Consider the following 24,261-nt stretch of genomic DNA (forward strand, 5'->3'; position numbering starts at 1 on the left):
CAGACACTGACACCCACCCCAGCAGGTAAGTGTGTGGGGAGGGAAGGGGCGGGGCAGGGCAAGGGAAAGGGAAGGTGTTGGGGGGCAGATCAAGAAGAGGGTACCTGTGCCCACTCCCAGGAGCTGGGCTGGGGGGTGAGGGCAGGGGCACCTGATGGGGAGAGGGTTCGCATATGGAGGCTGACACTGCAGCTCTGTTGCGACACCTTGCGCTGCCATTTTGCGGCCAGCTGAACGGCTTTGTGGGCAAGCGGTGTGGGGCATGGCAGTGATGGTGGCTGCCGCGTGTGGGCTGCATACATGTTGCCCAGTTGGGAGCTTGCATGAGGCAGCTGCCACTGCCCTGCCGCTCATGCCCTGCCACTGGCTGCATGGCTCCATGGCAGTGCAGGGTGGTGACAGCTGCATGCCAGGTTCCCAACATCTGTGGGCCCCGCTCTGCAGACAAGCGTCAGCGGTGGTGCGAGGTTGTGGTGACTGCCATGTGTGAACCCTTCCTCCCTCCCCCACACTGGCTGGCCGGGCAGCACGCAGCAGCCACCACCAGCATCCCAGGCCGCCTCTGCTGCTTGTCTAAGGAGCCGTGCCCGCAGATGGGGGGGCTTGCACATGGTGGCCGTGGCTGCTACCACACTGCTGTGGCTGCCCCATGGCCGCCTGCACAGCTTGCAGGCATGGCTCCACAGTGGCAATGGTGGCACGGGGAGTTTTTGTATGCAGCGGCTGCTGCTGTGGGCACGGCTCCACAGGCAAGTGGCAGTGGTGGCGGCCACTGTGTGCAAGCCTCCTCCCCTCCTGCCCCCAACAGTCATCATCCCTTGCTGCTGCTGTGGAGCTATGGCCACAGAGCTGTGCAGCTGGCTGCAGAGCAGCAGTGCAGTGGTGGCTGCCTCTTGTGAGCACCTCCCCAACCAGCCGGCTGGGCAGCACACATGCAGCCCTCATGCGGCAGCTACCACTGCCCTGCGCCGCTTGTCTGCAAAGCTGTGTGACCAGTTGCAGGAAGGCAGTGTGGGCCGTGGTGGCACTGGCAGCCTATGTGTGCATACCCCGCCTCAGGCCAGCCAGCTGGGCGGCACACGTGCAGCCCTCACGTGGCAGCCACCACTGCCCCGCGCCGCTTGTTCGCAAAGCTGTGTGACCAGCTACAGGAAGGCAGTGTGGGCCATGGTGGCAGTGGCGGCCTATGTATGCATACCCCCCTCAGGCCGGCCGGCTGCTTCTGGGAGTGGGATGAGGTGGAGGAGGAGCTGTGCAGGGAGGAGCTGTGGTGTGCCATCTGGGTCTGATGGCACCTCCTGCTCCCTCAGCCACGTTCCCCAGTCCTGCCCCACAACCCTCAGGTCCCACTCCAGGCTCCAGGGGCGAAGGATGAAGGGTGAGCCTGAGTCCAGTCTTGACTGACTCAGAAGCTCAGTCCCCTCCTTTCCCTCCCCCTCTGGGCAGGGCTGAGGGTTTCTCACCCTTTCTGCAATCAGGTCTTGCAGGCTGGAACTCTGCCGGCCTGCAAGAGCTCTGTGCAAAAGCAGAGAATTTGTGGATTTCTTTGATAAAAACAGGGAATCTGTGGTTTTCTCAGTTTTTCTGTGGGAAGCAGAAAACCTGGATCCCTGGATTGGGCTGCTGGCTATTTTGCTTTTAGGTTATGGGTACTAGTCCCCTTGCCCTTCCACCCTCCTGCCTGCCCTGTTGCCTTCTGACTTCTGCTAGGGCACTGTGCGGCTTCTCCCGCCTTTCCCTGTCACATTGCATTAGCCCCAAGCTAAAGGATAACTAGTAAGCTAACCGCTTATTATCACACTTATTCGTTAAACGATTATTCGTTTAACCTTTCACATCCCTACCTCATGGACATCTCCGATTTTTACCAGGACCACATATATCCTTTAGGTCTGGGCTCTCCTGCCTCCTGTGACAGACGCATGAGTGTATCCACAGTCCGTATGCAGGTAGTCTTGATATTGATGGCCTTTCTCTCCCCATCGGAAGCATGTCATCTGAGCCTCCTTTTCTCCTTCTGGGCTATTGGGATGTGCCAGATGGCTTTACTCTCTGGCAGGGCCACCTAAGGGCCATCCTTCTGGTTAGGGTCTCAGTGGAAACGGAGGTAGGTCCCCTACTGGAGGACTCCCTGAAGACCCAGCCTGTTTTCCCAGTAAGCCCAATCTCCTCAGGCCCAGAGTTTGTCAGCTTCCCCAGGAATTCTGAAAATCTTATTCTCCCAACATGAAGTCCTTAGCTTTCTGGGTAGCTTCTTCCATGCTGGCCATCCAGTGGTGATGCACCTAACTGTGGACTTTTGCTGGGAGGATGGTGCAGAACTGTTCTAATGTTACTGGTTCCACAATCTCCACCACTAACTAGGAGTCCAGGTTTAGCCAGTGGGTGCTTCTTGGTCATGGCCCAGAGTTGGGTACTTAGGTCCCAGCTCTCTAACTGAAACTTGTGATGATAAGCCCTTCTTCATTAGACCCAATTGGTGCAGTGTGGGTGCTTTGAATGTCTTGTAATCTTGGGGCATGTCTGCTCCAAGGGCCTGGTTAGTAGCCTGTCCTTTCCCAGGTACCAGAGGGGCCATCCTTGTAGCCCTTGTGTCCTGTGGCCACTAATAGGTCTCTGCCACCTGTTCAGAAGTTTTGAGAGAAGCCTCTAGCTCATTTGCAGGCGCCATCTTGGCGTGGACTCCAGCCACTATCATCAAGGATCCAGATGACTCGCCAACATGGGTGGGGGTCTGCCTCCACTTCAGCTGCTGTCTCAGAAAGTCCTGCTGTTGTAGCTGCTGCTTCCTCTGGAACTGCTGCAGTTGCTGCTGCTGCTGCTACTTCTGGAATTGCTGTTGCTGGAGTTGGAGCTGCTGAAACAGCTGCTGTTGTTGCTGCTGCAAGTCCTCTAGCCATTTTATCAGGGCTCTTGCCTCCATTACTAGAGTTGGTTTTAGAATGTCCATGTTCTTCACCATCTGTAGTGGGTTGTCACTGTTTACAGTACAGTTTTGTTTTCCTTGAGTCAGTCCCCACAGGAAACAATATCATCACAAAATAAATAAATATATAAACAATAAAGGGCTAACTCACACCCTGCAGTCTTTTCCCAGACCCTGAGAGCGGAATCATGGCTCTGGGCTGCCACCTCAGCTTTTCCTGGGAGCTTTAAACATGTGGTCCATCCAGTCATCCTGTTCAGATGGCCCAGTGCTGATAGGCAGTCCTCTTTTAGCTGCTTGCAGCTGGGCTGCAGCCCCTGAGCCATACATCCTGCTATATGAACTAACAAGACAGCATTGCTCCCTATTCTTTAAATGCCAACTGCAGCTTTTGTGGTCCTTTCTTGATGTTGTCTAATTTGGCTTGTTCCCAAAGATGTTGAGCACAGTGGCTCTCACTGTTAGTAGTACAGTATAACCTCATAAATCCAGCATCCTTGGGACCTAGCACCTGCCGGAAATTTGAAAATTCTGGATTTTTGAAATGTAAGGAAAGTGCATAGCCTGGTGCTGCCTGGTGGGGGGGAAGCTTGCATGTGGCAGCTGCCACCGCCATCTGCCACCCCATGCCACCACTCTGCGTGTGACCACCCCCTCCTACTCTGTCCCCCTCCTGCCACCCGACTTCACAACTGGCTGCCAGGGGTACACTGGTCAAAAAAGGTTGAAAACCTCTGATGAAGAGTATTTTTAAAAAGTGCTGGATTTTTCAGAATTCTGGAATTTTGAAAACTGGATTTATGAGGTTATACAGTAATAGATTTATGGGACAAGGAGCTTCCCCATTTCTGTCTTTAATCTTCTGTCCAGTATGTTCCATGCACTCTCCAGGCTCTATAAATAAGACAGAATGAGCATCAATGTTATTATTTATCTTCATGTTGTTAATTGCCATTAATAAGGTTGTTAATTGCCATTAATAAGGTTGTTTTCTGAACTACTGGCACCTACTAGCTGCATATAAGAGTGACTGATTTAGACCATGTTCTTTAATTATCTTGGACATACTGGTATCCAGATGTTTTCTTTGAACCATTTAAACAAATAAATGTGTGAGAGCAGTTATTAACCAAAGTGCTAAGAGTTGTACCACATCATTGTCTGTGGGGAAGAAAGAAACCTTTGACTTTTTGTTATAGTTTTATTGTTTTTAAAAAATGGCAAACATTCTTGACACTTAAAATTCAAGTTTAAAAATAGCTAATGGATTCATTCACAATTATCTTTTTTTAGGAGTTGAAGCTACCATTTACTTTTTTAAGTGGACACATTCATGAGTTAAGAATTCATGTACCATGGACAAAACTAGGCTCGGAACCAGTTGTCATCACTATCAATACAATGGAGTGCATCTTGAAATTAAAAGATGGAGCCCAGGTAAGAAACTTATGAGTTCATGAACATTGAATAATTAAAATTAAAAGGTGGTGGTTTTTTTTTGGTTTTTTGTTTTTTTAAAGAAAATAATCAATAGTTCATGTTGTATTGCAGAAGGCCTTATATTTGCTGTTTTGCTTTTCGTTGCCCCTCTGAAAAAGCCTGTGTACACTCAGGTGGTAATCCATAGTAATATTACAGGGACTATGATGCTTGCCTCTATACATTTTTTCCTATCTTCTAACTTTATTCACTATAGTGTTGTTCCTGCAGGTGCAAAAGCAGGTTAATGGCATACTCTCTGCCAGAATTTTCCTATAACTAGGAGCAAATGAATCTCAAGAGCAATACAGCATCCTAAGTGCTTCTAGCTTTTACCACCCAAGAAGTTGTGTCCGGTTGCTTGAGAAGCACCACAAGTCACTGTTTTCAGAATGTTGTTACTGTAGAAGTGCTTTAAAATTCCTAAAACTTTGATGTACCCACCTTCTGCTTTATGACATTATATAGATTTTAAAACATAGAGTCATCTTGGAGGATGCTGTATTTAAGTGTATTTAAAAAGCTCTTTATTTTTATTTTTTTACATCCTCACATAATTCATGAATATTTTTACTTCTACTACAATAACATTTTAATTGTGTAGTGGTATCATCTTGGTGGCTTTCTAATTTACTTGACAACCAGAATAGTTGGAAACACTTTGATATCAGAGTTTTTTAGTCAATATGACAACTAAATTCTAGGTTACTTTTTTCCCCTAGATTTATAATTACAGTCGATATTGTAATTATAATTACTTCATACTCTTACATAATAAACGTGTAACTTATGCATACTATGGATTACTTCAGTTTAGTATTTGCTATCAATACTTAGGTATCTGAAAATAATTATATTGGAGAAGGTGTTTGTATTAAGTCCCTATTAAAAGCATTTTCTAATGAAAGACCATCTATTTCTGGAATTAGATTATTTTTCTTTTTAATGTTAAAAATACTGGTCGTAAGTATGCCACCCATGCAGTGTTCCAAATATATATATAGAGCTCCAACACCCAGCTACTAAGTATTTTTCCAATGCTAAGGTAGAGATTTCAAGGCCAGATGTCCTAAAGAAACACATTTTAGAAGCAGCAAATTACAACTAATTATAAAAGCTGCAGAAAAAGATTTGTAACACATGACTTTGTGCAACCCAGAACTAATATTTGATATTGGACCATGCAGGTGGCTACTGCTGGCATGATCAGATTTCCTGCTTGCATGGCATTTGAAACTTAAATTTTGTGGTGCATACAGCAAAAGGTCAAGTGTCACAAATGTAAAGCACTCTCAAAACAAGTATTTGTTACAGATGTTTAAGATTCAGAGGCAAGAAAGGATTTTTGAAAATTACAACTGACATTTGGACAAATTATTCAGTGGTATGTACACCTCGGGGAATTAAATTTGGGTCTCTGCCAATGATAGGATTTATCTTTGAGTAATGAAAATGTAAATGAACACACTTTTTGCTGTTTTCTCTGCATATATTTTTAGGAAGTTATGGGTTTATTTTCTTTCATGAAAAAGGACTTCTATTGGAAATTGAGTGTTAAAGAAAAAATGAAAATGATATATAATGACTTTTCCATGTCAGATACATTTAAGTATTCCCAGCTATTTTAATTTTTGCTATATAATTGTGCAACTGAACGGCCAAGTCAGCCTGTTATCATCAAAATATTTGCTTGTAACAGAGTTCTGTTAGTATTTTTTCTCAAAATACTGATAATATAACGAAATCTTAAAACACTGTTAATTCTAAGATCATAAATCATCTAAACTGACTTTGCCAAAAAACTTCAGAGCAGCATAATAACATAATTGATGAAGAAACATTTTATTTTATTACGTTTTGTTCTCAGAAGTTTATAGGCTTCATCTTTATACTTTTTTCCTCATGCCAAATTTCGAATGGAATCAGAAGTAATTTTGCCTGAGAAAAAAATTATAACTATGATATATATTCTCATGGTGAATGATATGAACCAGTGGTGAAGTTGGCTGGGTTTCTGATGAATGAATGCTTTGGGGTAGGCATGGTGTGAATGAGGCAGTGGGGTGTAGCTATCAGGCATTGCTGATCTACAACTATCCGTAGAAAGGAAGCTCCTAACCTACTGTATGCCAGCCTCTTTGCAGTGCTTCTATACATGGTTAACCTTAGGACTTGTGCTACAGTTGTTCCTTTGTCCATTTTTGTTGTTGTTTTTGCAATATCCCCTCCCTAAATGGAGTGTTGGAATACAGTCTGTATGAGTCTGTGTCACTCCATGGAGGTGTGAATGTCTTCATGGTTATCCTTTACAGAACTGTGGCCTAAGCATTGACATTTCTCATGTCAATAAATTACCATAATACTTGGGTAAACCAGTGTGAAATATGTAAAACCTAGGAAAATGCGGGTTTCAGGGGTATACTTGGGAGGCACTGTATTTTCTTGCATACTACATGCCCCCAAATAAGGCATACACCTTGTTTTTGGCTGGCAGAATGTAGAGGAGAGGGTGCGGGGGAAAGAGATGTTTCCATAGTAATGGCTGCCTGTGTAAGAGAGTAACTCCTCCTGGAAACATAGGGTGCTGACAGATGTGAGGGGAAAATGCTTTACCAGAAGAAGCAGTGCTTTAGTTTGACCTAGTTCTGCAGCATCTATAGATGGGGTGCTTCAGTGGGGCTTTTTGGTGCTTTTATCTAATAGCTGATTAAACACTGGACACTGCTTCTACTTGTTTGTGTATAATTTACTATATAGTATTGTGTATGTGCAAATAGACAGTATTTAGTTATAAAGTTGTATGCTACCCTGCCTGGTGGTGTTTTTTATAACATTGTATACTTCCTGACTTTTGAGAAGTATCACTTTGCAAATTCTAGCCAGTGTTATGATTTTTATTGTACAGAGTTGTATTTAAAAACAAAAATTAAAAATGAAGAGACAGATTTGATCACTTACAGCTATTTATCAGATGTGGGTAGAAAAAAGTGAAATCATTCTGAGACCTTTCTTCATGGGTATACATATTCATTTATGGAAACTTCAGCTGTGTACCTTTTGAGCCTGTGCCCTTCTCACTCCTTCCATGCATATCCTATGGAGCTGGCAAGAGTCTTTTTTCATTATTCTTGCTAATGTGTATTTAGAGCAGTGGTTTTTGACCTCATTCGATGCAAGGCACCCCTTGTTAGATGCAAGGTACCCCACAGAAAAGCTAGCTTTTACTTTCACTGATTTCACTTGTAATGCTCCTGTTATTTTTTCATAGTACAGTAAAAGCTCTGTTATCGGGCATTCCCCGGGAATGGAGGATGCTGGATAACAAAATATGCCAGTCAATTGAGTGGTCCCAGCTGCTGCTTCTCACGCTGCGTCTGGGGTGTTTCTCTGCCCCTCTCATGGCATTGCTGCCGCTCCCATGGGACAGGGAGGCTGGTCCCGCACAGCCTGTTATGCCCCCAGGGTGTGGGGGCTCGGCAGCGCAGGCTGCTTTGCCCCGAGCAATGAGGGCTCAGAGAAACCAGAAGTGCCACAGTGAGCACTTCTGGTTTCACTTTATCTTACAAGCCGGGATGCCGGTTAGTGGAGTATGCTGGCTTGTAAGACTCCGGATAACAGAACTTTTACTGTATCTACACATGCGCTTGAATTCACAGTAGCCTCTTTTACTGCATAATAAAGCATCATGTCAAAAACTATGCTAATAAGCTAATATGCAGTAAAAGTAGGCTGCCGCACATTAAGCATCACTAAAGAAAACCATATACTTTCACTACTGCACATTAGGACTGCCTAATGCGCATTTTAGTGCTTCACATTAGAGATACTAAATTTAATGCACAGTAGAAAAGGTGCATTAATGAACACGTAGATGCACCCAGAGTGATTTTTATGTTGCAGAGAACTTTTTTGACCCATTGTCGTTTTTCAGTGGTTTTATGTTGTGGATTCTTATTTGAAATATCAGGGTTTATCTTGTGAATCATCTGTAGGTGTTCTAACAGTGCTAATATTGTGTTACATACTGCAGCACCTGTAAAAGGATCTTGTGACCCCCTAGTTGAGAATCACTCATCTACAGTATAGTAGTGCCCGACGTTTTCAGCCAGAATTGAGATCTCACAGATGGGAGATCTGTGAGAGTTTATACACTTTTCCATATGAGATTTTTTTTTTCTCCCAATCCCCTTGTGTGTTTGCTGTTCCTCTATTGTATTCCTACTTTTCTGTGTCTGCTTTGATCCTATCTTCCCTTATACTGCTTCTTGTGAGTCATGTTATGCTTTCTTCTCTGCTCCCTGGTCTTTGTTACTTCATAATGGATGGTATCTGTGTAATTTTTAAGTTTGCCTCTTGCGTGCCACTATGCCCTATAACAGAGGCTTTAAATTCAGAGGACTAGAAAAGATGGGTTGGTTTTAGGGGTGTGCGAAACAGGTCCTTTGCAATTTTGGATTCGGCCTGAATCGGGGACAGTGATTTGATTAGTTGATTTGGATCACTGTCCCTGATAAGATTTGGCTGATTGTAAGTCATATATTTTGACTTTTAAAAAAGCCTTCGATCTGGTATCCCATGATCACCTCTTGGCAAAACTGGCCAACTGCAGCCTGGGCTTCACCATGATCTACTGGCTGGGGAATTGGCTCCGTGGTTGGACCCAGCGGGGGGTGGTTGATGAAAGTCAGTCATGGTGCCCTGTGACCAGTGGGGTCCCTCAAGGCTCTGTCCTTGGGCCAACACTATTCAACGCTTTCATTTAATGATGTAGACATTGGTGTCAGAAGCGGACTGGCTAAGTTCGCCGACGACACCAAGCTCTGGGGTAAAGCATCCACCACTGAGGACAGGAGGGCAATCCAGGCTGACCTTGACATGCTCAGGAAATGGGTGGACGAGAACCTGATGGTGTTCAACACCAAAAAATGCAAGGTTCTCCACCTTGGGAAGAAAAACCCGCTGCATGCTTATAGGCTTGGCAGTGCTGTGCTGGCTAGCACTACGGACGAAAAGGACTTGTGATGCTGCGGCTGGTAAAGTGAGCAAAACTTTGGCTTGCATCCATAGATGCTTCTTAAGCAAATCCCGGGATGTCATTCTCCCGTTGTACTCAGCCTTGGTGAGGCTGCAGCTGGAGTACTGCATCCAGTTTTGGGCTCTGCAGTTCAAAAAGGATGTGGAGAAGCTTGAGAGTGCAGAGGAGAGCCATGCACATGATCAGAGGTCAGGAAAACAGACCTTACAATGACAGGCTGAGAGCTACAGGGCTCTTCAGCCTCAAAGCGCAGGCTCAGGGGTGATCTGATGGCCACCTATAAGTTTATTGGGGTGACCACCAGGATCTGGGGGAATGTCTGTTCACCAGAGCACCTCAGGGGATGACAAGGTCAAACGGTCACAAACTCCTTCAGGACCATTTCAGGCTGGACATAAGGAAGAACTTTTGTACTGTCTGAGCCTCGAAGGTCTGGAATAGACTGCTGCCAGAGGTAGTTCAAGCACCTGCTTTGAACACCTTCAAGAGAAACTTGGATGTTTATCTTGCTGGGATCCTATGATCCCTGCTGACTTCCTGTTCCTGGGGCAGGGGGCGGGACTCAATCTTCTGAGGTCCCTTCTAGCCCTAATGTCTATGAAGTATATGAATCTGAATCTGAAGATTTGATGCTGATTCGGATGTAGATATAGCTTTAAATGTTTTTTCTACATACCTTGAGGTACCAGGTGTGGCTCGTGAATGCTGCAATGCTGGGGCAGATGGAGAGTCCCACAGGAGCATGGTGGGACCTCCCCGCATGCTTGGTGGCAAACCCAGAAGTGGACCGGAACTACTTCCGGTTCAATTCCAGGTCCTCTGGGGAGCGTGCTGGGGGGGCCCCTTGCACCCCCTGGCTCAGTGATTGGCTGCAGAGGGACCCCGGATGCTCCCCCAGACCCAGGAGGCACCAGTTGCTGAGGTGGGGGGGGCCCCAAGCGCACCCTCTGGCAGAGCCAGAAGTGTTTCTGGTCTACTTCCAGGTCTGCTGCCGAGTGCGTTGGGGAGCCCTCCGCACTTCTGTGGGACACTCCGTGTGCCCCACCATTGCAGCATTCACAAGCCACACCTGGTACCTTGAGGTATGTAGAAAAAACGTTTAAAGCTGTGTCTATGTCCGAATCGCCGAATCTTTCCAAATCTCTCTGAATTGATTTGGAGGGTTCCGATTCGATTTGGAGAGATTAAAGGGTCTCCTGACTTGATTCAGAGATTTGGCCACCGAATTGGCTCAAATCTCTGCCAAATTGAATCAGAGACCGAAGCTTTGCACAGCCGTAGTTGGTTCCCCTGTGCTTTCTATACCCTAATGATGGTATTTTGACTTCTTGTTTTGGTTTTAAATTCCCTGGTTTCTATAAGTTGACGCACCAGTGCTTACCAGGGAGGAGAGTCAGAACTACTTACTAATTTTTGTATTACTTCAGTGCTTTGGAGTTATGGCTGTGGATTGGGACCCCATTGTACTAGATGCTGTACAGGTATAGCAAAAAAATCCAAATCCTGTCCTAAGGAGCTTAGGGTCTAAAACAAGAGACAGCAAGTGGAGAGCATGAGGAAACAGTGACACTGGTTAGCACATTAGTTTCATCAGGATGCATTAGCCTGGGCAGAGCTCTCTGGTAATGTCTGTTGTTTCTAGTACCCATTGTAACCTGTTTAGACCTAGCTCAGCTATGTGAGCGTAGCAGTGTTTTGTGTTGTTGCAATTCAGCCTGTCAACTTATCTACACTCATCTTGGAAGGGAGGTAGCTTTTAAGATAGCTAATCAGTAGCAACTACCTCAAGTATTTGAGAATGGTGATTGGACCTAAACATGTATTATATTTTTTTTAGTGGAATGTTTGTCTTTTGGTGTCTTACCCTTTCACATACTCTTGGTTTAGGTTTTCAAATCTTTTCTTTGCAGTCAGGAAGGCTGGAAGAATTTTTTTAAAGCACAGTGAGCAGAAATCGTGTGTTGGCCATGCTTTATAAGAACTGAGGACTGCTGAGTACTTTTAAGCATGCTGGAATTGATCTAAAAATGGTTGAGAGAGTGCTCACTGCAGAACAGTGCATTAATCTCCACTATTCTTGTTTTGTGGAAAAGCTGTGGTATTAAGCAAAGTAGTGTGAAAAGTAACTTTAAAAAGTGAAGAGAGATGAAGGGATTTGAAATCTGAGTATTAACTGTAATTTTTTTTTAATGATTCAGCTGCCTGCTTTCCCACTTCTGTCTGCTCTGGTAGGAAGTGTGCATCTATTGCTTTGTTTTTTTTTTTTTAAAGCACTTATTCTATTTTAATACCCCAAATTTTTTTTTAGTTTAGTAAATTTGTCCATAATACCGAGGTTTAATCTTGGTGTATGAATGCAAAATTGAAAGAGTGAGACCTGTCCTTTAGGCACTAATCCAAGCAATCTGGGCTGGCAGCCAGTGTTCCTTGAACTCAGAATCTCAGGTTAACTGCACATATGATGTTTCGTGCCAATCCCTACTGCTTTTATTTTTGTTTAAAACCTAAATATAACCAGTATTGCAGGAAAAGGCCATGTCATCTAATCGTGTGTCCAAATATAGTTTTTGGTATTATTTTCCTTTTTTGATATTCATATTCCCTTGCTTTAGCTCTGTTTCAGAACCATTAGATTTAGGAGCACTGCTGAGACGAAGGAAATAGTGTAATAGGCAGTTAATACTATTAGGCTTGCTTTAAAATTGGGGCTACAGGTATTTTTGGGGGGGGCATGTCTGCTTCAACGCTTTTGCCTGTAGATCATCTTAAACTTCCGCTTATATTCTTTTATCTTTTCTTTTTTTAAATTCCACTTCAGCCTGTATACTTGCAACATGTGAAAAAAGTTAATAAGGTGGGCATTATCTGTATAGTTTAAGGCTTTGTAGATTGATAATTTCATTGAGTTCTTTGTAATACCAGCTATGTTGAGGTGAGATAAGAGCAAAGATGCAGCCTAATTGGGCACGTCTTGGCTTCTGTTAATATAATTCTGACATCTACTGTAAACTGAATTGTCAGTTTTGCTCCTTGTTCCTAGTCCTTTTACTGAGATCCTTCTGGAGGATGTTGGGCAGGCTCACTTTTGGCTTGAATGGGAACTTGCTCTTAATCCAGTACTCACCGTGTTTTGACAATGGGGGGGTTGGGGAGAATACATTCTAGAAATGATAAAACATGAATGGATATTTTCTTTCATCTTGGTTCCATTCCGTTTCATTACCCTTAGTTTTTAACATGAGAGAGTTTTATTTTTTTTCCTGATGATTTTTCTTTGCAATCATCTTAGTTTGGTAAATTGGTAAATTTGAAGGCATCTTTTCAGCAAAGAGAATCTAGATGTAGGCCTTTAGGAAGGAGGACCTCGTAGACTTAGTCAAGTTGTTTTTTATTACTTTGGCAAAAAATGGTATCTTGTGTGAAAAGCCATTAGAATGACTTTTTAAAAAATAACTTAATCTCCAAAAATGGTTTTGATCCCTAAAACAATTTAGGAAGTATTATATGTGAATGGAGGCGCAGACCCCTTTGAATTGTAAGTGTGGGTATTCACGTACTTTTGATTGATGATAGTCATCTTTCTTGGACCCATGAGACATAGACTGCAGACCTTCCGGGGTCTGTGGACCACAGGTTGGAGACCACTACTCTAAACAATTTGCTGCAAAACTGATCTGCTATTTGTGTCCATCTTGTCTTTTTACAGGCGTGTGGGTACTACAGGATGTATATAGTTTATTTCAGGGTCAATAAAAACTTTTTCATTGTAAGCCTAAAATGAAATAAACAGACTCCTGTGAATGTAGCCCTTTTAAAATAAATAAAAAACAAAACAAAACTAAGATTGGTACTGTGAGCAATTGGAGATAGCCTTTTCAGTGGATCTAATTTATTTGCACCTTGCAATTCCTAGGCAACAGGAGGTAATTGAGATCCTTCAGTTTGGGATGACTGTTCAGATGTTGAACCATTCTCTTTAGACCTAGTCATGTTCCTTTGGCTATCCCCAGAAGTGATGGTAATGGGCAATTTAGCCTAAGGAGGCTCATTTTGTATACTGTAAGGTTCAGCACTGCTATGAGATGAAACTGTAGAAGAGTACTCCTAGGGTACAAGCAGATGTTACATCAGATTTACCACATTTACTCAAATCTAAGATGAGCTTTTTTAAAAAACCCATTTAGCATGGGGGGGGGAAGCCCCTTGTCTTAGATATGAATACAAGATGGTTGATGGGGGTGGGGCAGGGGCAGAGACAGGCAGCTGCTGCATCTGTGGCTCTGGCTTTGGTCTGACCTGGAGTGGGGCCAGAGCTGCAGGTGCTGCCTGCATCCTTCCTGCTGCCTCTGCCCCCTGCTTCTTCCATCCACAGTCTCTATCCCTGCTACTTGTCTTACCCCTCCTGCTGCTTACCCTTGCTTCAGTAGGCTCCAGTTCCTCCAGCCTGGAGCATGGAGCATGTTCTTGTTCTGGCCCCAGCTTAGCTCAGTAGCAGCAGAGACAGCAAAGCAGCTCTGGCTCTGGCTCTGGCTCTGGCTCAAGAGCTTGGCCAGAACTGCTGTCACTGCCATAGCAGTTACTGAGTTGGATTGGGCTGAGGTAGAGCAAGCACATGGGTAAGTGGGGAGTGAGTGGGGGCAGGTAAGGAGACAGAGGCTGGAGGGGGGGATGCAGGGGTGGGGGCCCAAAGTGATGGGGAGGCAGGCACGTGGGGGGGCAAGTGGTAGGGAGGGCAGGCAGCAGGGGACAAATGTGGTCGCAAGGGGCAGGGATCAAGCTGCTTATCCCTTCCCCCCACTGGCACTGTTTTCCTCATTACAGCAATGAATTTAAGACAACTCTCTAATTATTAAATTCTATACGTGGAATTTTATAACAAATTTATACATGTTCTTTATACAGAATCTGATTACTGGGGGGTTGTCTTAAATTCAGGATAGTCTTGGATTTAGATAAATATGGTACTTTAGTTTGCAGTAAAGTGTCTTGTGACCACACCCAAACTTTTTAAAGTGAAGTGTTTGACACTTTAGATTGCAGAAATTTTGTTTGGAAGAAAGGTAACTACTTTGCCTTGAATTTGATTCATGAGGAAACATTCTGAACTACTGTGAATCTAGCAGCCCTCCTAGTCCAACCCCTTGCTCAAAGCAGGATTACCCCCAAGTAGATCATTTCAGCCAGGGATTTGTCAAGCCGAGTCTTTAAAAAGCTCCAACCTCCACCTCTCTAGGTAACCTGTTCTAGTACTTCACCACCCTCGTAGTGAGAGTTTTTCCTAATAACCAACCTAAACTTCCCTGGCTGCAACTTGAGACCTCTGCTCCTTGTTCTGTTATCACAAAGAATAGCTTAACTTAGTTACCAGCCCAGCTTTGTTACTGGAAGTTTTTCCCCCTGCCCCTGGAAATACTCCTTTTGGGAGGGGGCTTTGCCATCTTGGAATCAGAAAAAATCATATACTAAAAATCAACCATGTAGTACAACATATTTTAATTTTATTTCAAAAACTATTTTTGTCCTGATTTACATGTTTGTGTGTGTACATAGAGCTGATTGCTCAATAGCTTATTTAGTCTTACTGTCATCTATTGCATGTGGCTGAGTTTTTGGGGAGTGGTTGGGGGTGTGGGGGGTGTGGATGTGGTGGGGGGTTCCCCATGGCACATAGCTCCTGCTGTTGGTGGCAGCAGCAGGAGCAGGCAGCAGGCCCTGCTTATGGTCTGCAGTAGATAGTCCTCCGGCTAAAGTCCTGGGAGCTGTGAGGAGCCATGCGCCATTGGGCCAGGCCAGTTCCCTGCCTCCACATGGGGCTCCCAACAGTCTAGCTGGGAGCAGCGTGTAAAGGCACAGAGGCCGCCCGGCCCAGCCCGATCACGTGCAATTCCCATCTGCAGTGCTGGGAACCGTACATAGTAGCATGGAGCCAGCCCAGCCTGACTGTGCGCGGCTTCCACAGCTCCCGACTGGGGTGCCGGGAGCCCTGTGTAGTGGTATAGGGCCAGTCTGACCTGATGGCTCATGGCTCCCTGCTAGAACGCCAGGAGGAGTTGTGTGCCATCGGGCCAGGCTGGCTCCTGCTTCCATGGTGGGCTACCAGCACTCCAGTGGGGAGCTTGATGTGGAGGCACGGAGCTGGCTCAGCCTGGCCATATGGCACATAGCTCCTGGCTGCAGTGCTTGGAGCCCCACATGGTGGCATGGAGCTGGCCCAGCCCGATGATGCGCTGCTCCTCATGGCTCCCAGGCAGAGTCCTGGGAGCTACATGCAAGAGCACCAGCCAGGCTGGGCCTACTGGAGTCCCAGGAGCTGCACGTGTGGCACACTGGGATGATTGCCCATGGCTCCTGCCTTTCCCCCACTGTTCCCCAACTTTCTCCCAAAGGGAGCCCGTGGGGCCCTTCTTACCTGTGGCTCCACTCGTCTGGAGGGCTGAGGAACAGCCACGGGGTCACTAGGCAGATGCCCCTGCTAGGCAGAAGCTTCCTGCCTCCAGCGTCCTGTACCTTGGGGCGCAGTGTGCGGCAGGTCAGGCCAGGCTGGGGTAGGGGTTGGTTGCTTAGCAACCAGAAACCAAGCTGCTGCTGGAGCCAGGGCCTCTGAAAACACGTGCTTCCCCCTGGCTTTCGGAGGGGCAGATGCAGGCCAATAATTGTCTTTTGAAGGGGCCCCACAGGCCAGATAGAATGGCCTGGTGGGCCGGATCCAACCCATGGATCATATTTTTCCTGCCCCTGGTCTAGCTTCATCCTTTTTCAAACTACCCTTCAGGTAGTTAGAGAAGGTAGTTAGAGACTGGTATCAAATCCCACCTCAACTCTTCTTTTCTGCAGGCTAAATTAGTCCAGTTCCCTCAGCCTCTCCTCAGAAGTCATGTGACCCAGCCCCCTCACCATTTTTGTTGCCCTTCCCTGGACTCTCTCCAATTTGTCCACATCTTTTCTATAGTGAGGGGACCAAAACTGGACACAGTACTTCAGAGTGGTCTAACCAGTGCAGAATAGAGGGGGATAGTTACTTCCCTCGATCTGCTGGCAGTGCTCCTACTAATGTAGTCCAGTATGCCATTAGCTGTCTTGGCAAGAAAGGCACACTCTAGACTCATATCCAGTTTATTGTCCACTGTAACCCCCAGGGCCTTTTCTGTACAGCTGCTGCCTAACTAGTCAGCCGCCAGCCTGTACTGGTGCATGGGATTCTTCTGTCCTAAGTGCAGCTTGTGCAATTCCTTGTAATTATAAAGAAGGGGTGCCTAGAGGTGTGGCTTCTGTCTTTGGCCTGCTAGCAGGCTGCTTTCAAGCCCTTGGTCCTGGGATGCCAGCAGCTCTGTGCTTTTGGTGGCCTCAGCCATTTCTCTGGTAGTGTTTTTTTTTCCCCCTTTTTGAACCTCTTGCTGCTTGTGCCTGTTACTGAGGACTTCCTGCAGGGTGAGAGAGTCTAGGACCTCAGCAGAGCTCCAGTGACAAGTTTGATAAGTAGGTATGATGGTGAAGGGGTAATGGGTACAAACTGCAGGTGTGCTACCAAGAGACTCCTGGAGTATTTGAGTGTGAACAGGAAGAACCTAGCTACTTTTAAAAGGGAAGATGTTATCTGTTCTCATGAACTCCAGGCAGTAGAGGTTGTGCAAGTAAACACGGTATGGATGGGAGAATGTGCAAAATAGAGTCTCAAGGCAGTTGGCAGACCATCAATATATGTAGGGACTGAGAAATGTGCTCATTAACATTGTTCTAAAGTTACTTGCTCAGAGGCAAAATCATTCGTTGACAGGAGTAAACCTTCAGAATTTACTCCTGACTCACTATAAGAGAAGGCAATGCATTGTGTGGCTGCAGCTCTTTTTTTCTGATCAGCAGGGCTTAGGTGTGAATCGTGTGCAGACACTCGCATTGTCCAGGGGTGCTGTTCAGCGTATCTCTGAGAAGGGTCTGTTCACCAGATACCAGCGTAGCAGTTAGTGAGGGCTGGATTTCAGTCTTAGTTCAAATGAAAGTTGTTTTGGCCTGTTAGTGACTCTAGGTGAGAGGATCTGAGACCCTGTCTGAAATTAGTCCCATGAGTAATTTTTACTCGCAGTTTTTCCAGTGCTGTAGGCTGCTAAGAGGATTCTCTGGAGCTGTAGGGCTATTCAGCTTCAATCTCCTTTCTGCCAGAGGTGAAGACAGAATTAGTTTGATGGTTGTGGGACATGAACCTCTCCTAGATAATCCTTTTGGAGACTTTGCTGTGGCTTGCCATTTTGCCCCGAGCACCTTTGGAAAAATAAATTCAGTTTATACTAAACTAACTGTTGTTGCAGTGTCAGTCTACTGCGTGTGTAGTTTTGTTAGGGCTGTTAGGATATTAGTTACATATTCATCTGCTTCTATGCTATTTACATGCAAAGTCAAACTCTGGGAAAAAAATATTAGTCTCCTGGTTATACACCATCTTTAGTATCCTTCACTAAAATTCAGCTTGAATAATGATTTGTTAAGGGTTGTTTTGTTTCCTGTCTGTGTGGATATTTTTGTAAGTTTTAAACGATGCATTATTACCTTTATGATTCAAAAGGAAACATTGAAAACTTGAATATTTTGGCATAAATGTAATCGATGATATTGATTATAGTTGTGTGGTGATGCATCTTCTTAATGAAAGAATGCAAGGTTATTGAGTGGAACATGAAACATTATGACTAGGGAAATGTATGTAATGGGCATTTGGATTTAATTACCATCACTTTTCTGGGGACCTGCATTACACAAGTTGTGCTGCAAAATAGATGGATGGAAAGGTGTTCTTTTTAATAGCTGCTGACTTTTATATTTATGAATTGTGTTCCTGAATATCTCATTCACCCTATTTGGATGAATGAGATATGACAGCTTTCTCTAAACCTAAATCTTCATCAAAAAAGAAACTGTTTAAGGAAGAACATGATTTGCATATGTCTATCTTTTCAAAGAGTGGTGTTCAACCTTTTTGGGCCTGAGGACTAGATAAGTGGCACAGGGCTGGTCCACAGGCTGGATAAAGCCCCACGTGCCAGGATTGGGTCCTCAGCCCGGCACCACCATTTCCCTGCCCTGAGCCCTGGGAGTGGGACTTGGGTCCTAGCACTGCCCCTCCTGACCCAGTGTTCTGGGATTGGCCCCCAGAGGCCTGGCACTACCCCTGTCCATCCCAGCATGCTGGGACTGGTCCCCAGGAGCCTGTCACTGCCACCTCCTGTGCCTGTGTGCTGGGATTGGGTCCTGGTGCTGTCTCTTCCAAGCCCCCCGGGGTCTCGTGTTGCCCCGTGCTGGCCCTTTGCACTGGGATTGCTGACTGATCCAGTGCATAGGGCTCAGGGCTCTCTGCAGGTCTGGAACTTGGTAAGTGGAACAGTGGTACCACCAGTCTCCCACTGCCAAATATCCAGGCCTGTGGGCAGCTCCATGGGCCAGGGTTTGAGCCACCCCTGTTTTAAAGTATCAAGAAAATGTGAATGAAGTTTAGGGATGGTGAATTTGGGAGAAATGAGGTAAAGGGTAGAGAAACAGAGCACAGGTACAAAGGGAAGAACGTGGATAAATGGTTTTTCTCTCTAACTTCAGCCATAAATAAAAAGGCAATTTAAAACAAATGTTTTAATCAGATTTGGATTGCATGTTTCCATGAAGATTATCAGTGGCATCTTCTGAAACACATGGCTAACAGCAAAACTTTTCATTTCTTTTAATGGAACCCTGTCAGGATGCTACTCTTTTGGAAGAGCAATTTTTTTTTGATCTTGTAAATGTGGGAGTAGTTTTCTTAAATGTATCAGGTCTTACAGGAAATCCTGGATGGTATCATTTGGCATCGTTTTGTTTCTTGCGTTGCTGGTAATCTTTAAACCTTAATAACTTACTGTGATATGGTTTTGTGTTCCTCCACCCTGAAGAATCCTTTTCTTATTTTAAAAATGATTATGACAAACTACTTTAAAACAAACTTATGAAATGGGATATAAGTCTGTGATTTTTTTTTCTCTTCTGTGGACTGAGTCACGTTCCTGCAAAATGGACTTTGTTTTATGCCACATGTGTTTCTGATTTGTACATTTTGTTTGTAAAACCTTGGCTTTTTGTCAGAGACCTTTAAATGATACTATACTCCATTTTTCCCCAGTTGTATTCATTCCCTATTGCTGCCTGTGCTCTATTTTTGAATCTTCTTATGCTGCTTTTTAAGCATTGTGTGAAGTCTTGAACACCATTTTATTTAGTTACCTGCTGAAATAGTTCTTTCCTTCTCGTATAGAAATCTAGTTTAGAGGTCATCATTCTTTTCTGTGAGCCACTGAAACCAAACTCCTTTTCTTTGTGTAACCTCTTCACCCTTTTAAGTTCAGTCTGGTCGTACTCTTGATCAGTGATTCCATGTTTTATTAAGAAATAAGATTTTGACAGAAGTTCTAAATGTAGTATTTCAGCAGCATCCATCTGCCATGAGGTTTTGAATGCTGTTCATTTTGAAGCAGAAGGAATATTCTGGAAATTAGAGAATCTTAGCAAAAATATCCAAGATGCATTTTAAAACTAAGTGACAAAATCCCATTAATTTTAAATTTGGGGGACTCTATGCTATTTCTATCAAAGGACTAATGTGATAGTCAAGGAGGAGTGATTTGAAAAAAATAAAATGCAAGTTGTGATATAAATTGTATGTTTTTTTAATTAATTGATTTGTTTAAATTGTAGCATTTAACAACTAATTGAAATTTGTTAATTTACAGCTGGCCAAAGTTCTTTGGGTAAATCTGATATCTTTCATTAGAGCAACTAAATAGTTGGAAAAAAAAAATTCTTAGCAAGCTTTTGGGTTTAAAAACCCTTTGTCAGGCTGAGGAAGCATCTGCAGTTGGTGTGTGCTCTTCCTGCATGGAATGAATAGTAAAGAAGCCACAGGCTGGTGCGAGTGCAAGAAAGGCAGTCAGCAAAGATGTAAATTGAAAAGTCGGTGGGTGAGGGACAGGTGGTCTCTCCAACAACAATTGTGTACAAGAATGAATGCACACCGGAAATCTATTAAAGACAAGAATACCTAATTACTGGTGGGGGCAGATTTCTCACAGAAAACCACTTTCTCTCCAAGCTTTCAGTTCTAATCCTCAAAGGGAATTTACAGAACGCTTTTCACAGACAAGCCTACAAACCTCACTTCATCAAGGCCTTGGATACAAAAAATCATGGACTAAATATAGACATTAGAGTTATGACACATTTATAACCTACCTGACATCTGACTCCCCAGGTACCTTTCCTCTGTTTACCTGCTACATTTACTTGCCTCCCCTCCCCCCACACACTTGTCTCTCACCCACTGACTTCTCATTTGACATCTTCACTGACTGCCTTTCTTGCATGCATACCAGCCTCTGGCTTCTTTACTATTCATTTAATCCAGGAAGAGCACATACCAACTGCAGATGCTTCCTCAGCGTGACAGTCATTCCAGTGTGAAAATTCAGGAATGTACAAGTAAATCTTATTATTTTTTATGTAAACAGACTTGGCACAGAGTTTTTTTGTCCTTAATGTTCTTGATAACAAAATAACAGCTCTTCAAACATTTTATATGCTTAAAAACATTGAACTCTTGTATATAGGTTATTTTTAGGGCAATGAGTTTTAATTAATACTGTTAATGATGGCAGTATTAAATTATGATGATAGTACCGAGTCAGCTTATTAAATCCTGTTATTGCTATTGTGACTTCAGGTGTGAAACTAGTATCGCTTATCCTCAGGCATGCAGAAGTTGTGATTAAAGACTTAACAAAGCATATATGTAGCTTAAAGTTCATAAGGGAAAATGTAGCTTTATTTTTCTAGCTTTTGAGCCACTGGAATGAATTTCATTCAGTTTTCAAGCTTCTCTCCACAGCAGTGAAATCATTGAACGGTTTTTTATATGAAATGTGAAATTCTCTCATGTTTCTAAGACTTGGCTGTCAAGGACAAAAAACCACAGAATATTGTGAGACTCATGATAAAATGACAACAGTTGGGAATGTTGGATAACTCATTCAACACCTTCATCTCTACAACTACTTTTCATGCTAAATTCTATTATTTGTAATGGGTTGGTGGTATAAGAGTCTGGATTCATGTATTAAAAAAATCTCACTTGGTAGATGAAATAACTGTTGAGACCAAGTACTTAAGGCTGTGTCTTCACTGGGAAAAAGTGTGTTCTTAAGTTAGCTGTGTGTGTGTCTGTAGGTAAATAATGTAACTGATTGGGTTTTTAACTGTAATTTGCGACTGGCAAATTCTTTTCTATTTTAAAAAATCAATCATGTACCCACAAACTAAGGAAAAACCAAAGTAGAGTATGGTTGTGTTCTAAGAAATGCAAGCTAAAATTAAATATTTGCATGTTAATGATTTTCAGGTCGTTATTCAGGTCAGATATGCTGGGTTTATATGTTTGTGTATGCATCAGGGTAACTGCTGGGCTGCATACTGAACTTGGAATCTGAACACCAAGCTGGCTTCTCTGAGTCATAAAATACCAATTAAAGTATTTTCCTGTCAGTACTTAGTTAACAGTTCTGTTCTATACCAGCTGGCTTTGGAATCTAGAGTTACTATGGAGAGCTAGTAAGACTAACAAGGAACAAAAATGTGTCTTAGTATTATAGCTGTCATCTATTATCATTTTAGTAAGATGATAGATGGAATACTGAATTAAACACAAAAGAAAAGTTCTGTTGGAAAGATCTAAGGAAAGATGAAAGAACTAGGGTTATTTACTCTGGAGAAGAGAAGACTGAAACCCCTGAAGGGTCTTTGAACCCTTGAAGGTTGATTACAGGGAAGATAGAGATGGACTTTAACCATGGGGGACAGAAGTAGGAGCGTGGCTTCAAGTTGCAAGGGAGGAAATATTGGGTTAGAGAGTAGGAGGGAGTTTCTGAGTATGTGTGTGGTCATGTGATGGAACAGGCTACCTAGAGAAATTGTGGAATCTCCATTCTTGGAAAGGTTGGTTGGGATGTTTTAGTTGGAGACAATCCTGCTTGTACAGAAGGCTGAACTAGATGACCTTGTGAGGTCCCTTCCAGCCCTGCTTTCCTATGATCTTGTGGTTTAATGCTCAACCTTTTGACCCTGCAGGTCAGATGGGTGGTCTGGAGCCTGTCTCTGGGTAGAGTTGGGTTATCTGCATGCCAGATCAGCTCCGCTTTGTGCACCACAGTTGGGTTGTGGAGAACCAGTGGTACCCCTTCCTGCCCCGCTTGTGCTGGGATTGAGTCCTGGGAGCTGACACCACCACCTCCTGCCCTCTTTGTGCTAGAATTGGGCCCGGGGTATCCAGCCCTGCCCCTACCCAGCCTTGCATGCTGGGATTGGGCTCTGATCCAGCGCACAGGGTCCGGGGCCTCCCATGCTCTCCTGCTGCCAAATTGCTGGAACTGTGGGGAGCTCTACGGGTCAGATGACACAGTGCTGTGGGCCACATCTGGCCTGTGGGCCAGAGGTTGAGCACCCCAGTGATATACTTTTCAGAGTAGAACCTGGGAAATGTCTTATGGAATGGGTGGGGGGAAGAAATTGCCATGATTTTTAAAGAGAATATGGGTAGATTTTTAGGTGAATTTTAAAATCTAAATGTTGTTATATTTTATAAAAATTGGCTGGTGTTAATGTGTTTTCATCTTGTATGTGGCTTCCATTAATAATTGATAGTTATATGAGCATATATTTGAGATTAGGTCAACCCAGTTTAGGTGAAACTTACTAGTGTGTAAATCAGTTGACCCAATCTTTACTACGCTGTTCATGGTAAATACATATTTTACAGTGTTTGGTACAATTAGATTTAGGAAGGCTAGCTTGTATTGTATTATGGTATTTATTGGAGGTGTTTTTCCGGGACCAATAGTCTCAGCAAATGCAATTTTTTTCTGCAAGAAAGGTTTTTTTTTGTTTTTCTTGTTCATTTCTGTTCTTGTATTACTAATTCCCAGGTTGTGGTGTTCCAGTGAAACATCTAGGGTTAAGTATTGTCAAATGGAACTGGAGATTGGCCTGGTGCTGTTTTGAACATTTTTTCATTCTCCTAGCTTTCTGTTAATTGAAATAGTGGTGTTGAATTTGCACATATAAAAAATTGTTCTCTTCTACCCATTCCCGCTGAGTTTTGTGCAGTTCCCTACCTCCAGTTTGGACTTTTCAAATGAGACCTTTTCATCTATTAAAACAGATTTTATATGATGAATATTATATGTCAGCAATTGGCAGCTTTTCTGGGCTGTGGGTTAAGGTAATTTAGTTCAGGTCAGAGAAGGATGGGTGCTAGGATCCAGCTGCTACTGGTGTGTAAGCCTGTGGCAGCATGGGGAGATCACCCACAGCCAGCGCTTGTCCCCACTGTGAAATGGCACTGAAATCCAACGTCTGCAGGCCATGTTCTGTATTCATAAGTCTTGGAGATAAAGTTGACCACCTTTTCATAATGGAAAGGTGGGACACATGCCCTCCTCTTTTTCCCCCTGCCCCAAACAGAGCAGAGTGGGGGAGGATGTGGGCTGCAGGCTTGGGGCTCCCCACCGTGCTGCCTTTCCCCAGGGAACCCTACACCAGCCATGCACCCCCTGCCCACTTGACGGCAACAGGGGGCACAACTCCATGCTGCTGCTGGCCCTGCTGCTGCCGGGCAGGCAATGGGTGCCTTGCCATGATGATGCAGTCAGCATGTGGCTCATGGGGGAAGGGCAGCAGGGCAGGAAGCCCTGAGGCCACAGAGGACAGCCCACATTTGTTCCCACCCCATGCAGAAATCTGGGAGGCATGTGCCCCCCCC

General features: G+C 44.2%; 1 protein-coding gene across 2 annotated transcripts in view; it reads left to right on the forward strand.

Moving 5' to 3' along the window:
- Positions 1–24,261, forward strand: part of VPS13B (vacuolar protein sorting 13 homolog B) — a 1,046,600-nt gene that overhangs the window by 13,256 nt on the left and 1,009,083 nt on the right. For both annotated transcript variants that reach the window (XM_019527996.1, XM_019527995.1), the window contains exon 2: positions 4,220–4,363. In XM_019527996.1, coding sequence (XP_019383541.1) covers positions 4,220–4,363 — 144 coding nt within the window. The remainder of the gene's footprint in view (positions 1–4,219; positions 4,364–24,261) is intronic.

This window comes from Gavialis gangeticus, unplaced genomic scaffold, assembly GCF_001723915.1.
Source record: "Gavialis gangeticus isolate Ggan-Ray unplaced genomic scaffold, GavGan_comp1, whole genome shotgun sequence".
In the NCBI taxonomy this organism is placed as follows: domain Eukaryota; kingdom Metazoa; phylum Chordata; order Crocodylia; family Gavialidae; genus Gavialis; species Gavialis gangeticus.